Genomic DNA, 15,451 nt, shown 5'->3' with positions numbered 1-15,451 from the left:
TTTACATTAATTATTAAATAATAGTACAATAATTTATAACAATAAATAATATTATTTATAATATAAATAAATATAAAATAATTAAAATAATAATAATAATTAAAATTTTAAATTTATATCTATATAACTTATATTACATTCTTATACTATGTACCAAACACAAAATTATAAACCATATAAAACTTATACTATTTCTTATAATTCATACCAAACATTAATAACTTATGCAATTTATACTACCATATATTATTTATACTTCGTTACAATTTATACCTCTATACAACTTCTACCCTATATAATTTGTACCACGTATCAAACGCTACCCTAGTTGGAACACGTATCAAACGCTACCCTAGTTGGAACACTTATAACATGTAACAGTTAAAAAAAAACTTAATTTGTCTAAACAATTTAGGATTATAATATGTAACAGATAAAAAACTTAATTTGTCTAAACAATTTAGGATTGTGAGGTATAATATTAACGCCACAATTGCCCTAAAGTCACGCTAATAAAGATGAGTTTTTACCAGATTAAAACATTTTTTGGAAAAGATTAACGTCGACGTTAATCTGTTATAATATTAACGTCGGCTTTAACCCAAAGTCGACGCTAATAAAGAGGAGTTTCTGCTAAATTGAAGAGTTTTTTCGAAAAGATTATTGGCGTCGGCGTTTGCCTAACGTCAACGTTAACTGTTGACGTCGGCTTTACCCTAAAGCTGAGTAAAGCCGACGTTAATAGTCATTAAATGAGTATTAGTATCGGCACACGATAACGCCGACGCTGATATTCATTAAATAAAACTAAAATTATGGTTTACTAGTTTTTGTTACAGAATCTGTCTAGAAACTTGAACATGGTCTAGTTAATTATGACTTGGTGCGCCTGAATCTGTCTAGAAACTTGAACATGGTCTAGTTAATTATGACTTGGTGCAACAGGCGCGTAAAATGAAAGAGATGCGCGATGATACATGCACAACAAGAAACTATACAAACGCTTATGTCTAGGATGTCCTCTCTTCCCCCAATCAGTAGTGATTGACATACGAATTGAAATTTTTATATTAATATGATTTGAGATTTTTATTAAAACTTGAAATTTATTATTATTTATGAATGATATTTTTTTGCGAATAGTAGTTCAACAACATATGAAACAGGTTTAATCAAATTCAAAAATATGTCAAAAACCCGAAAGCAAGCATTATCAATGCCGGCGTTAAGGGAGCGCCGACATTGATAAAGAACAATATTAACGTCGGCGTTAGGTGAATGCCGACGTTAATAAAAGAACCATAAATGTTCCAAAAACCCGAGAGCAAGCATTATCAATGTCGGTGTTAGGGGAGCGTCGACGTAGATGAAGAACAATATTAACGTCGGCGTTAGGGGAATGTCGATGAAGAACAACATTAACGTTGACGTTAGGGGAATTCCGACTATACGCGTTTTTTCGTTCCCCTAAAAAAATATACTCCGTCTTTAAGGCAGTTTGTGCGATCCGGAAATTATTGACCACATGCCTTACCTTCCTCACGTACTCCCGCAGTAGGAGACGAGAGATTTTTATGATAGGTTCGACTCGTGCACTGTTTTTTAAGAGAAAACGTTTTTCGTGTATTAAGATAAGTTATGTTAAAGAACCTCTTGACTTACCTTCCTATGCATTCCGTAAAATGTGGAAAGGGATGAGGAATTAAAAATAGAGTTATCTAGTATAGGCCTTTTGAATTGGTCCGTACATGTTTTAAATCGATCCACTCGCGGATGTATCGGTTTAATTAACTTTAAAATCGTCACTTTAATTTTTTTCTCAAAGAAACTAACAAAAAAATCATATATTCGTTTTAAAATTACAGATAAAATATAATAATATTTTAGCAAACAAGAAACTCACTTTAGAGCTTCTTTCATTCGGTTATTTGATGGGTTTTCTTGGATTTTATTTAGAAAAAACGTATTCGATAAAAAAAAAAAGTTAGTTATTTAAGCTTTAATTTGTTAAATCATTAAAAAAATATTTAAAATTTAAATTTTATAAAGAGAAAGTAAGTATATTTTAGTTTATGAAAGATTGAATTGATATTTGAGGTTCAAATTTGGATTATTTTTGTCAAATTAAGTTTTAATATTGAATTGTGTCTTATAAAACTTAAACTATTCAAATTGTAAAATTGTAGTCATTTGATTTTTTTTCGAATGGATAAAACGTGGGTCGTCTTATTTTACGTATTATTTTCGTTTTTCTAATTAATTTGTCACGTTTTAAATGAAATGATATTTAGAAACATTTTGGACGTATTATTTTCGAAAATTACGCATTTTAATTTGTCAAAATTTATTTTAATGATTAAAAAATGTGTAATCTAAAAAAGAAATTGAATAGAGATATTGTATTTATTTTTCAATTTTTAACGACCTAACTTTGTATAGGATATATCAATTTAACATATAAAATGAATATTTTTTGAGATATATGTGTTCAAAATAGTGGAATACAATTTGAATGTAAAAATGTGTAAGAATAATTAAAAAAAATTAAAGAGAGAATTATTATTTTGATTTTACAAAAGTGATAAATTAATTAAGAAAAAAAATACTAAATTAAAATAGAAGGATAAATTTATTCTTTCATTAGTGATAAAATTTTAAATGACTAAAATTATAATAATTTATACATTTATGAAAAGAATGATTTGATAGTTAGAATGGTAATAAACTTAAAAGAGAGAATTTATAAAATTTTAAAATAAACAAACCCACATCAAACCAGCTGTAAGAGTGGACAAAATAGTTCTTAAATTCAATAAATAAATAAATATATTCACCCAAGCTTATAAATAAATATTTAAATGAGAAAGAGAGAAAATAATATTTTTTCACATAGGCTTTATATCTTCCTACTTAATACTCTCTTCTCTATGCAAGATAAATAAACAAAATTCTTGTCCCATTAATACAACAAAATGGGTTACTTTATAAAGTTTTATTTCCTAATACAAAAAGAAAGGTTTTTCTCCAATGGAATTTCTCATGGTCATCATCATCTCTTCTTGTTCTTCTTTTTTCCTTTTACTTGTTTCTCTAGGCTCTTAATCTTCTGACTAAGAACGGCAGACTGCATCTTATGATCAACAATAGGTCTAGAAGCCTCGTTTGGCAACGATGACAATCGAGCTTTCTCCTCTACTGCATATTTCTGTGCAGCCGCGTATTTTTTCAAAGTCTCGAAAAAAGGAAGGGCGGGTTTTTCACTGGCTATTGAAGGAGGTGCTACTGGAATTATAGGAATGCCCAATAATTTCTTCACCTTAGGTGTTTTAATTACTGTAATAAAACGAATGTGTTACGATAAAAGTATTAAATGATCAAAATATAAAAAGAAAAATTACCTAATCCATAGAGTAGCGAGAAGATATTGGATGTCACCCAATAGAAAAATATACCCTACAAAAACATAAATGGAATAAACGAGAGGATGTTTCCAAGTTAAAATATAAAAACAACAGTTTGCGATTAAATAAATACCTTAGGGAAGCTCATTGTGAAAGGAACGGTAAGAACAGCAAAAGCCCTTGACACGTTTTTCATTGTTTTAGCAGTTGGATTACCTTCCATGCCTTCTTGCATATTGCTCTGGCAAAGAAAAAACGAAAGAGAGTTAGCAAAATACTGCATTTTTTATTAACAGGTGTTATTTTTCAGATGAAAAAAGATCAAACGTGTTCTCAAGGTTTATTGGGTCATGCCAAGTTAACGATTCCTACTAAGAGTGTCCTGAATGAAGTGGGAGACCATGGTTGTGGCCTGCGAGGGGTCGTGCTAGATTTCACGAAGGAATAAACCCTAGTTGCAAAATAAAATAAGAATTTTGGGATAAATGGATTGATTGGGTGAAAACAACCAAATTCAAGGGAAAATGATCCAGATTGTTCTATGGTGGATAGTTGACGAAATGGTTAATAGTTGGGCCTTGTTCGATGAAGGGTTATTTCGAGCTGATTCCCTTAATCCATAGTCAATCAAATCATTTTTTTTAAAACCTACACAAAAAATGCATTTCTTCTTCAATTTTCTTCACCTACAATTCAAGGGGAAGTTTTTGTCTTTTCACCTCACATCCAAAGGGAATATTGGGCAATACACCCACACAAAAAAACAATAATTATCTCATATTCCTTATCAAACGATTTTTTTTTTAAATCTAACTTTTTGATGAAAGAAATCCTCAAACTAGTTGTCTTTTGGCTCAATACTTTGTAAATTAATATTTTTACCTTTATAAAAAAAATACAGATAGTTTCAAGGATCTCACCTCCACAGTTATCAAAAATGTCAATGCTGTCAAAACTGGAAGTATATACATGGGATCTGTAGTAGTTAAATCAGTGAACCAATGTAATCCCCCGGTTTTGAATGAAGGAACTTTTTCTACCATGTTTGATATCTGCAGATACATTTCAGAATTACGAAAATAAATATCCACTAAATTGTCAAACTGTTTTATCAAGCATGATGACATCTATTAATCTTACAGCGAAGAAGAAACTGATGAAGATTGGACCTTGGAAGAGCATCCCCTTCAGTGGGCTGAACGGAGTTACTCCATATCTGCATTAACAAATGAAACTCAATGGAACAGCTAAATTGAGGGGAAAATGTTATGATGAAAGAAACTGAAACCAAAGAACAATAATAAATATTTAAAGAATAAAGTAGATCGAGTTTTATCAGAATGAATAATATGCATAGAATATAGATTCGTTGATAATTAGAGTAAAAAATAAGAACCAGGTAGAAGCCTCTTATAACTCCGTCCTATCTCAAGGATATGTTTGATTACACATAGAAATTGTGCTTTAGTTGTTTATTTCGATAGGTTCTTCTTCTTCAAACTTTCGCATCAATCAAGAAGAAGGGGATGTGCACAGGATGAGACTATCTCGAGCTTATCAGAATCTAGCTTTATTGTATTTTTGATTTTTTTTTTTCTTCACCCTCTTTTTTTTCCTGCAAACTGTTTAGAAACGTTTCTTGCGTTTCACTCTCGATTTCAATAAAAAGTAGACATTTTCTCAAAAAACAAAGTGTGCTTTAGTTATAAATGCTCATTCAAATTTTATCCTCGCGTGCATGGGGTATAAGTTTCTTACTCCCTGAATAAGGCCTGCATTTGTTGTTGACCTTCAGAAACAGCTTTGGGATCCATGCTCTTGTAAAAAAAAGAAATCATTTAGGTTCATATTTAGACAAGGAAATGAAGACGACTGCTTAATTGTTAGTTAACAAACCTTATAAACTACTTAAATGAAAATAAGACTGAGTTTACAGTAGTTTCTTGGCTAAAGAGCAAATGAAATAATAACTTATGAAACGAGCTCTTGTAGATGCTTATAAATATATGAAATGATAGCACAAGCTACGAGATATAATGAGGCTGATCATTGTGATAAAAGGGGAAGTTGCCAACTGATGAAGGATCATTTGCTGAATTTGTACTAAAAGAGCAGTTAATACAAAAGATGGCTTCAACCGAATATCTAAGAACTTAACGTAGTTTTTTATGGTAATAACATTATTTCCTTGAATAAATTGGGCTCACAATAAATAAAATGTAAGTAGGGGAACTGTTTTCTCAGTAGAATATCAATCAGTATTCTTCAGTTGATCAGCAAACAACTGGGCATTACAAAATCCGAACTTATAACATGCAATAAAGTGATATGAATTTCAATGCCATACCCTATCTTGCATTTCTTGCTTGATTTCTTCCAACCGCGGCCGTAAAAGCTGCAAAACAAGGTTAGCAATTAAGGTTAGTCCCTTTTATATTCTCACGCAAACTTAAAGAAATGGGGAGTTAAGAATTGGGTGAGAATTACCAGTCAAGTCATAAATCAAAACAAGTTTTCTTCAATAAAAAAAATAGATAAACTGTTCAATGTAAAATAAAGTTGAATTGATCTAATGTTTTGGACTTGTTTTCATCTATGGTTAATAGTTTTAATCAAATTATTGTTTTTGTTCCTTATTAAACCAAATTAATTAATAAAAACACTGAACATTTACAAATTAAATACTGAATTCAGTTATCAAAATAACTTCATCATAACAAAAAATATATAAAAAAAACTTGGAGATGCATTGGAAACTATTACTAACATGACCATTCAGAAAATCAGGAAGAGACGCAGCAAAAAGTAAAACCAAACTTATGTGTTAAAAGCTTCAACTAGAACCTCTAGTTTACAGCTTCTGAAAATTCTGAAATATGGAGACTCGAACTAGATTAGGGTTCAGATTGGTAAATTGATTACTAAGAGGTATTTCACGAGAATCCAGATTACTGATATTTCAAGACTAAGAATTTTCCATTGCAAGAGAATCCACATGTTTACTACCGATGAACATTGATGACATTAGCAGCTCATTTCAGCACTTATGTAATTCTTTCTGCATTTAATGTTTCTACCCAAGAGAATAGTTGCTTCTCCAATTAAATTAAGATCATCAATTCTTTATTTGAGACCATATCCTTAATAGGAGAAAATATAAGCTTTCGAAATTAGTCAATTTCTTGAACTCAAAATGTAAACAGTTATTAACTTATCTGAATTCTATACATGACAATCAAGATGAACTCAAATGCAAAAAGGGAAACTGAGAAACTTGCAAGGAAAAGAAGGATGGAACTTACACTCAGCTTTGTAGTGCATTTAAGCTGGTTTATCAACAATGGAATTGTTGCTCCACGAATCAGAACAGTTGTCAAAGCTATAGAGGCCCACCTGGAAAAATCATCATAGTTTTTCCTCATATTAGTATGACAGGGTTACCTACAAGACTCTCATGAACAGAGAAGCAGATATGACTACAAATTTTAATTAAGAAATAAAATTGGTTTCCTCAAAAGGATTGTCTTGAAAAACATAGTTAATCAAACTATAATATATAGATCTCAAGCATGAATGTATTGTTTACATGTGCATTAGTGGATAGATTCGGTATAACATATAGGAGACCTTGTTCTTATATGCGATGTCAAGACTAATTTTGCACATTCTGAAAAAGCCAAATAGTTGAGAAAGATGTTCAGATTTCAGAATACTATAGGCTATGTTTGGTTATAGTGAAATTGGAATTGTGGGTTTCAATTCTACCCTTCTTATTTTAGAATTGCAATCACCCGATTTCTCCAAATATAAGAATTGGACTAAAAATTCCAATTCAAAACGCAATTATGAACATCAAAACATGACCAACATAACTTCAAACTAATCGTGTTAACAGTACATTAAACACATCAAAATCGAATAATGATTCTCTTTTACTCGACTCTAACACATACAAACAACTACCCTTCTAAATCAAACGAATAGAAAAAGGCATACCAATTGAATCCAGTAAAAGTATGAACAGCATCAATGAGATGCTGTAAAGCAGCCACAGGAAACGCAGAATCAGCAGCAGCAATAGCCACTTCATTTGCTAAAGGAGTAACAACAGCCACAGTTTCAGTTGTCTTATCAACAAGAATGTCTGCCATATCAGTCATATACTCAATCTTATTCCCCCCTTCACCCATTACAGTTGACATATGTCTTCCAAACACCATAGATGGACTAAAGATCTGAGAATTAGTTAAAGTATTCCCAATTGATTGATTCTGATGAAGAAAACTATGGAAAGACCGATAGTTATTGTGGGTTTGTTGTTTTCGGTCATCATTGTGATGAATATATGAAAAGGAAGGACAAAAACGTTGTTTATACAGAAGCCTTGCTCTTTCTGTGAGGCTACGCTTGTACGCCATTAAAGGAAACCCTATAACATAGAAGAGATCATTGTTGACAATTAGAACGAGAAATTAACAATCGAATAGTGAAAAGAACATTCGAATTCAAAAGAAGGAAAGAGAACTTACCAGTACTATGGATCTTAGAGAGGAAGAAGACGGCTGTTTGAACCTACCTATGTGTTTATGAAGTCGTCAAATCTGCTTCTGTTTGGAGGCGCGGAATATCTTATTTACCATTATGCCACTTCTATTTATTTAAAGTTGATTTTTTGTCTAAAATAAAAAATTATAATTATCTCACGGTTTTTATTCTTAATTGTTCAGTTATAAACGGGTTTCTCCGGTTTTACGGATAGTTCACGGAGGATGAATGGGTGGTAATAGTATTTATGTACTTTTGAATTGTCTCGATCTCACTTTCATCCTCTCGTAAACACAATTAAATATATAATATCACCAATATATTTATTTATTATATATATTTTATAATAATTTTAAATAGATTATTTTTTTTTATAATAGTATAAATTTTTAATATATAATATTAAAAAATCATTTATATAATTTAATAAAAAAGTAATATATCAATGCCTCAAAAAATTTCTAAAATAGAATGAAATGGAAATAGTAAATGATCAACCCTAACCATAATCAAGTTTATAATGTGCAAATATCATCAATTCTTTCTTCTAAGATTTCGATTTAAATAATATTTAAGTTTTATGATGAATAACATTTTTGTAAGAAATAAATTCCATCAATAATATATATTCATTCTTATAATTTGAGGGTTTAAAAATGTTTTAATTATAAAATACAATTTTTTATCTTAAAAAAGATTAAAAAAACAAAATCATTACTATATTAAAAGAAAAAAATATTACACCATAATAAATCACAATTGAGACTTCACTTAAAATAATTGAATACTTATAAACTTTTGTAAAGTTGTAAAATGATTGGGATAATTTATTTTAAAATTATTATTATTATTATTTGTATATTAAATTATCTAACGAATAATAAAATAAAATAATCAATTATATGAGTATTTATTTAAATATTTGACAAACTTTCTCATATCTATATATATATATATAATGATGCTTAATTTTTAAAGTGTCTGGATTGCCGGGTCGAGAGCTGTGGTTAATTTGGATATATGTGAGAGTAGAAGGATACTTGGGTCGGATTGTGGGTTGATCCGCCCATAAACTTTAAACGGTTAAAAATAAAATTAAAAATGCTATAGGTATGATTCGAACTTGCAACCTAACAAAACAAGTACACATTTTAACCAACTAGACTATTAACACTTTATATTTTAAATTCAACTCAAAATTAGATAAACGCGTGACATTTTAACAATATAAGTTCAACTTTTTAACAAACTAATCTATATATATATATAATGATGCTTAATTTTTAAAGTGTCTGAATTGTCGGGTCGAGAGCTGTGGTTAATTTGGATATATGTGAGAGTAAATGGATACTTGGGTCGGATTGTGGGTTGACCCGCCCATAAAATTTTTACCGTAATATTTTTTTCACGGTTTTTTATATTATTACTCGTGCAAATGCACGGGATACATGCTAGTTTCATTAATTATCTTTAAAATCGTCAATCAAAATATAATTTTTTAATATTATAAATATATTTTACCTAAATAACTCACAATTTAAACAACGCCTTATGTTTATATTAACAAAAATAAAGTTAAAAATACCAAAGAACTTATTTATTGTTATTTCTCAAAATTTCAAATCAAAGCATATTGTAAGCCCAACAAAAATTCCCACAAATTTATGACAAGTCTTCTAGAGACATACAAGATCCTTTCATCGAATCGATTGTGAAAGTCTCGCGATGGCTCGTTTATATACAACAACAAAAACACAACATACCATATATCTATTATATACACGTGGTAACAATCACGAAGCGGATGAAAGAGTGGTTAACGATACTGTCGATACAGCATCAGGTGAGTTCCGACACAACGGACAAGTGCCATTCATCTCGAGCCATTCATCAACACAATCCGCATGAAAATAGTGTTTACATTCGGGAATTGTTCGTAAAGTCTCTTTGGGCTGATATTCGGATAGACAAATTGGGCAGGTAATATCATTGGGCTTCGGTAATCGACCACTCTCACCGAGGATTGTCTTGGGAAAGGATTCTATAGTGGGCTTATCGAGCCCATTAACAACGACAATGTGTGGTTGGCCCATTTCTAAGTTGGAAATATGGGAATTGTTGAGATGGTTACGGCCCATAAATAACTTCAATTTATTGAAAGTGCAAAAAACAATGCCAATGAGTAATACCATACCAATTCCTGATCCGGTGATTAATCCATATTTGGCACCCATTGATAAACCTGATTAAAAAACGATTTATTTAGTTATAATAAATTATATAATACATTTAATTTTTTTTAATTGTATAAATGGTCCGAGTAAAGCTGAAATATGAGTTTCTACTATTTGTGAATATATGAACGGGACATAAAGGATCACTTTTTACGGGATCCAGTCATATTTAAAATATATATATATATATATATTTTTACTGTTTTATCCCATTCGGTTTTGGGATTTTTTTTTTTCATACGGTATATCTTACCAAAAGATCAATGTAGGAAAAACATATTTTATTTCGATAGACCGAAGTCTCAATATAATACGAATAACATACTGATTATATTGAATATTAACAGTATACCACGATTTCGCTACATTATCGAAATTATACCCTTCATACCAAATAATATTAAAATTTAATTATATTTTGATTTAATTTTGAAAAATTATATTTTTATAATTAAATTAAAATTTATTAAAATTATAGAGAATATATAAATAAACAAAATTTACTAAGATCAGTTGAATTGTTTATGACAATTTGATTTTTCTAAAAGAATGTGAATGAATACTTGAATTTAATTTCGAAATGAAAATAAAAAATTAATTTTTATAAGAATTATATACTCTTTTAATTTATAAATTCAAAATCTGAGGTCTATACTAAAACAATCATTTCAATATATTTTTTACAAATATTTGTTATGGGAAAAGGGAAATTTGACGAGATGATCCTTATAAATATCCAAAAATGGATCCTTTAAGAGGAAAATACATTTCGCGTCACGCGAATCATGAATTGCATGACGCGAAGGAATGACCTGATAATGTTTGCAAAAATGACATCGCGTGACGCGACTCACTCTTTCGCATCACGCGACGCACGCGAAATCATTTTTGCAAATATTATCAGGTCACCCCTTCGCGTCACGTGATTCTTGTGTCGCGTGACGCGAATAGATATTTTCGTGTCTCTATATAACCCGAAAATGTCATTTTTACAAATTTTATATGCACTTTATCATCTCCCAACTTAATTTAAATGATTTTAAATAAAAAAAAGTACTTGTATCAATGGTGATTTGAACATGAATAAACTAAACATACCTTGTGAATGAGTTAAGTAAGATGAACAGATAATCTCCATTGAATCGCCATTAAAACCGCATCTCCTACCAATACTTTCACAACGACGACAATCCGGATTCTTCCATTTCATAATCAAATCTTCACGAATAAATTCCAACGATCCATACTGTAATCTCCAAAATCGAATCGGAACAGAAACCGTCGATATAAACTTACAACTATCAGCCATAGTTAACTTCTCATCATCATTCTCATCATCCACAACAATCACACTAAAATTAAAACCACTAAGACAAGAAATCTTCATAAACGATGCAATTGACGGAACAGAACTACAATTAAAAAAAGTAAATCTACGAGAATTAACTGGTTGAAAAGGAGTACCAGAGAGATTGAAGTTAAGAAATCGATTAGGTAAACAGTTATCTGGATCGTTGATTGAGATTGTTTGTGATGTGTAATCGATTGTTTCGACTGTGAATTCGCCGGAGAATGGGAGGTTTATGATTGGTGAATCGTTTTTGATAGAGAGATTGAATCCTGGATAGCCACAACGGGAGGAAACGGAGTTGAGACGGAAGGGGAAACGGATCTGGTTTCCGATTGAGAAGGATGAAGAACTGCAAGTGTTAGTTGCAGAAGAAGAAAACTGTAATTGAAGACTGAAGAAGATGAAGAAGATGAAGATGAGAGAGAAAGGTGAAGCATCCATTAGCGACAAATGGGAATTTTTCATTTTACTTTTCTTCTTATTTATAAATATTTAAAGTTTATTTCAAAGTTATGTGTTTTAATAATTAAATTTATAGGGTTATAATTTGATGGACGCGTTTTTGTATTTTTTATATTATATATAGTGACACTTTGACTGGATCTAGAAATTAGAGTGTGTGTATTTGAAAAAGAATTAGGTAAATTTTTTTTAAAAAAATAGTTTTTTCTTTAAAAATTATAGAAAAAAATAGTTAATTAAATCAAAATAAATTAAAAAATAATGGGGGTTAGCCTAGTTAGAGAGACTCAATTTGGTTTGAATTTTTATTTAGACTCATTGTATATATTGTGAATGGACATTATTTTTCATTTAGGTTAAGACATGCTCTCTAGGTAGACAATTTATGCAGTTGTATAGGTCACCACCTTTATAGGGTTCCCAAAATTTTATATAATAGTATTATTAATTTTTTTTTTCTCTTTTAATATTAAATATATATTATTTATATATGTAACTTTCTTATTTCAATTTTTTTTTATCTCTTTAGGTATTATAATATATTATTCATTTTATATTATGAGTCACGGAATTTAAATTTTTATTAATCCTCAATTCTCATGTTTAGGTTTAAGTGTGTTTTATAGAAGAAGAAAAAGAGAAAGTAGAGAAAAACATATTAAAGAGTTTGGGGAGAGGTGGTAGCTGAAGAAGATTTTCGTTTGCCGAAATTTGCACCATTTGATCGATTTCAAACATTGACAGTTTGTTGGTTATTTTTAGGACTACGTTTTGAATGGTGAAGATCTGTATTTTGAGTCTTCTAAGTCAGGAAAAATTTGTATAGTTGAATAATCTTGCTCTTTTTTGTTATTTGCTAAGATTGTTGTGTGATTTTAATCCAATTAATTAGACTCTAGTTTGATTATATCTAGAGTAAACTATTAATTGTATCATTATTGATGATATTGGATTATTAAATGACATATACATGTCCCGTGATTTTTTACTTTAGATTTGTAGAGGTTTTCATACTAAAACTTGTATTGTCTTGGCATGTCTTATACTTAATTAATTGGGAAAGTGTTATGTTTTAAAAATACATTTTTTTTATTAGTTATCTCACATTAATACCAAAATAAAATTATTTTTCCATTGACGTTATACTCACTGATCCATAACGTACATCTATCTCTAATTATATAATTATTGAGTTTAAACATATTTCATCATCTATTAATGTATATATATATACCATTTAACATAAAATAAAACAAAACATACAAACAGCCAAAGAAGGATCTATGTACAGGGTTACTTGGGCAGTAGCCTGATTACCCAAAATAATATATATATAAAAACGAACGAAAAAAAGCGAAAGTAAATGAGTTTATTTTCTTTGTTTGCATAATATTATTCTTATTATAATCCGGGTAAATTTCATAAAAAAAATTAACTCGGGTAAATTTCAAATCTTAGCTTTGCTCTTACGAAAAACTTATTCCTAAGGACATTTGGCTACTTTTTAGGTTAAAAGAGAATTTTTTTTCTTTTTCGATTAACATGAACTGGAGTTTACTTGAACCCAAACTTAGATTTGTTCCTCTTTATATAATTATTGAGCTTAAACAATATCTTATAAATATTATATATATATATATATATATATATATATATATATATATATATATATATACCATTTAAAATGAAACAAAACATTTATATTACAAACAACTTATTTTTTTGCATTCACAAATAGCGGGTTAACATTTACGTTAGAAAACAAATTATTATTTTATTTTTTCGAATTGACCTGAAACTCACTTAATCCCTAGCTAACTTAGATCCTAACATAGATGTCCCTAGTAATATAATTATTGAGTTTAAACCTATCTCATAATCTTTTACTATAAATATATCATTTAAAATAAAACAAAACAAATATATTTATGCTAATCATTGACAAGGATATATGAATTTTCAATAACCATTGTAATATATTTATAGATCTAGATACAAAAATAGAGATATCTATTATTTGTTTTCAAATGACAATAAAATGTCGGGTTAACAAAATTAGGATAGTTATATATTTTATTATTGTGACTTTGTGAGGTCCTCGAATAATTAACTTTAAAAAAGAATCTTAGATATTTATCACTTTTGTTTGATTTTGAGTTTTCTTAGATTTTTTATGGGTTGATACAAATTTTGTTTGACTTGTTTTTTTGAAAAAATAGGTTTTTAAAGTTTAATGAATTTTAAATAGATGTGATAGATAGAAAGATGAAAAAAATATTAAATATAAAAAAATCATATGTAAATGAGACAATGTAATAAAATTGAGTTAAATTTATTGGTCAAATAATTATGATATTTGCTCTTTCTTTTTATTTTCCTTTCTAGTCAGCAACTTTAATTTGTGTTTCTTATTCAATCCCATCAACTAACCACTAATTATTTTTATTTTTTTTGTTAGGTGAGATTAGTGTGGCCTGGTTTATTTGTCGGTTTCGAAGAAATAAATAAATAAATTATTTATAAACTTATTAAGTACGTAAAGGTCATTTGTATTTTCTAGAAGTCGGTTTTGATAGTGTACCCTTGTCAAATTTGTATTCATAATAATTTAATAAAATAATATAACTCATTTTCTTAAAATAAAAAGTTTGTATTAATAAATTTTCATTTATTCATTTTATTTTATAAGAAATTAATATTATTCGTGTAGTTCCACTCCCAATTGATGTTTGATCTTATTATAACAAATAAAAATTAATATATATCTTAACTTTTTTTTAAATCACAAATCACTCCATTCACAAATTAAAATATCAAAATATCTCTACCATTTTTTATAAAACTTAAATTAAATAAAGAAATAAATAATATTATAATAATTTAATCAATTCAAAAAACTTACTTTTTTTTAGTACAACATTTTTTTAAAAAAAATTAATAAAAATATTAAATAAGTTCTTCTTTACATTATTTAATAATAATTGAAGATCTTTTAAATGATTATTTCAAATGTATGCATGTAGTGACTTTTGCCTTTTAAATCAAAACTACGTTAATGTATATAAACAAATTAGTTAAACTTTTGTATAAAAAAAATGTATTTAATTTTAAAAGTATGTATAATCCGAAATTCAGTTAACAATTTATGATCATGACGGATCCAATCTGAGTTGGTGGGCTTAAAAAATAACGAGAAAATTATGGGATAAAGATAAATGTAAATTTTGTCTTTTTTGAAAATAATAGTGTACTAATTTATTTATTTTTTAAAATTATGAGATAAAAAAATCCTGAACTCCTAAGTAGATCAGCACCTATTTATTTATGGTCAATAAAATCGGGATCTCAATCAGTCACACATTTTTATCATAAAATATTATTTATTTATTAAGATACATTAATATTTTAATGAAAATTGAATACATTTGCAAATGTATTAAAACACATTGTTTTTAAAT

The 15,451-nt window shown here is 28.6% G+C and overlaps 2 protein-coding genes across 2 annotated transcripts; both read right to left on the bottom strand.

Moving 5' to 3' along the window:
- Positions 1-2,788: 2,788 nt before the first annotated feature.
- On the bottom strand, positions 2,789-8,017 carry LOC124942265 (mitochondrial inner membrane protein OXA1). Its single transcript, XM_047482728.1, has 10 exons — positions 7,931-8,017; positions 7,398-7,830; positions 6,704-6,794; positions 5,749-5,796; positions 5,160-5,218; positions 4,542-4,617; positions 4,322-4,453; positions 3,535-3,642; positions 3,399-3,453; positions 2,789-3,333 (listed from the first exon to the last, which is right to left on the bottom strand). Exons 2-10 carry the CDS (start codon positions 7,817-7,819, stop codon positions 3,050-3,052), a joined length of 1,275 nt encoding a protein of 424 aa, XP_047338684.1. The 5' UTR covers positions 7,820-7,830; positions 7,931-8,017; the 3' UTR covers positions 2,789-3,049.
- A 1,563-nt stretch (positions 8,018-9,580) lies between these two features.
- LOC124942266 (RING-H2 finger protein ATL22-like) lies at positions 9,581-11,972 on the bottom strand. The gene is made up of 2 exons (XM_047482729.1): positions 11,279-11,972; positions 9,581-10,188 (listed from the first exon to the last, which is right to left on the bottom strand). The coding sequence occupies exons 1-2, from the start codon at positions 11,970-11,972 to the stop codon at positions 9,740-9,742; spliced, it is 1,143 nt and encodes a 380-aa protein (XP_047338685.1). The 3' UTR covers positions 9,581-9,739.
- Positions 11,973-15,451: the final 3,479 nt, after the last annotated feature.

Source organism: Impatiens glandulifera, chromosome 6 (genome assembly GCF_907164915.1).
Source record: "Impatiens glandulifera chromosome 6, dImpGla2.1, whole genome shotgun sequence".
Classification (NCBI taxonomy): Eukaryota; Viridiplantae; Streptophyta; class Magnoliopsida; order Ericales; family Balsaminaceae; genus Impatiens; species Impatiens glandulifera.
This window is presented reverse-complemented; position numbering and strand designations above follow the sequence as displayed.

Excerpts from the sequence above, each read along its gene's own strand:
- LOC124942265 (XM_047482728.1), bottom strand. The coding sequence starts at position 7,819 with ATGGCGTACAAGCGTAGCCTCACAGAAAGAGCAAGGCTTCTGTATAAA. Across the intron at positions 5,797-6,703 it reads AATGCACTACAAAGCTGAGT|CTTTTACGGCCGCGGTTGGA; the intron begins GTAAGTTCCATC and ends CTTGTTTTGCAG. Across the intron at positions 3,334-3,398 it reads CTCGCTACTCTATGGATTAG|TAATTAAAACACCTAAGGTG; the intron begins GTAATTTTTCTT and ends GTTTTATTACAG.
- LOC124942266 (XM_047482729.1), bottom strand. The coding sequence starts at position 11,972 with ATGGATGCTTCACCTTTCTCTCTCATCTTCATCTTCTTCATCTTCTTC. Across the intron at positions 10,189-11,278 it reads TTACTTAACTCATTCACAAG|GTTTATCAATGGGTGCCAAA; the intron begins GTATGTTTAGTT and ends TTTTTTAATCAG.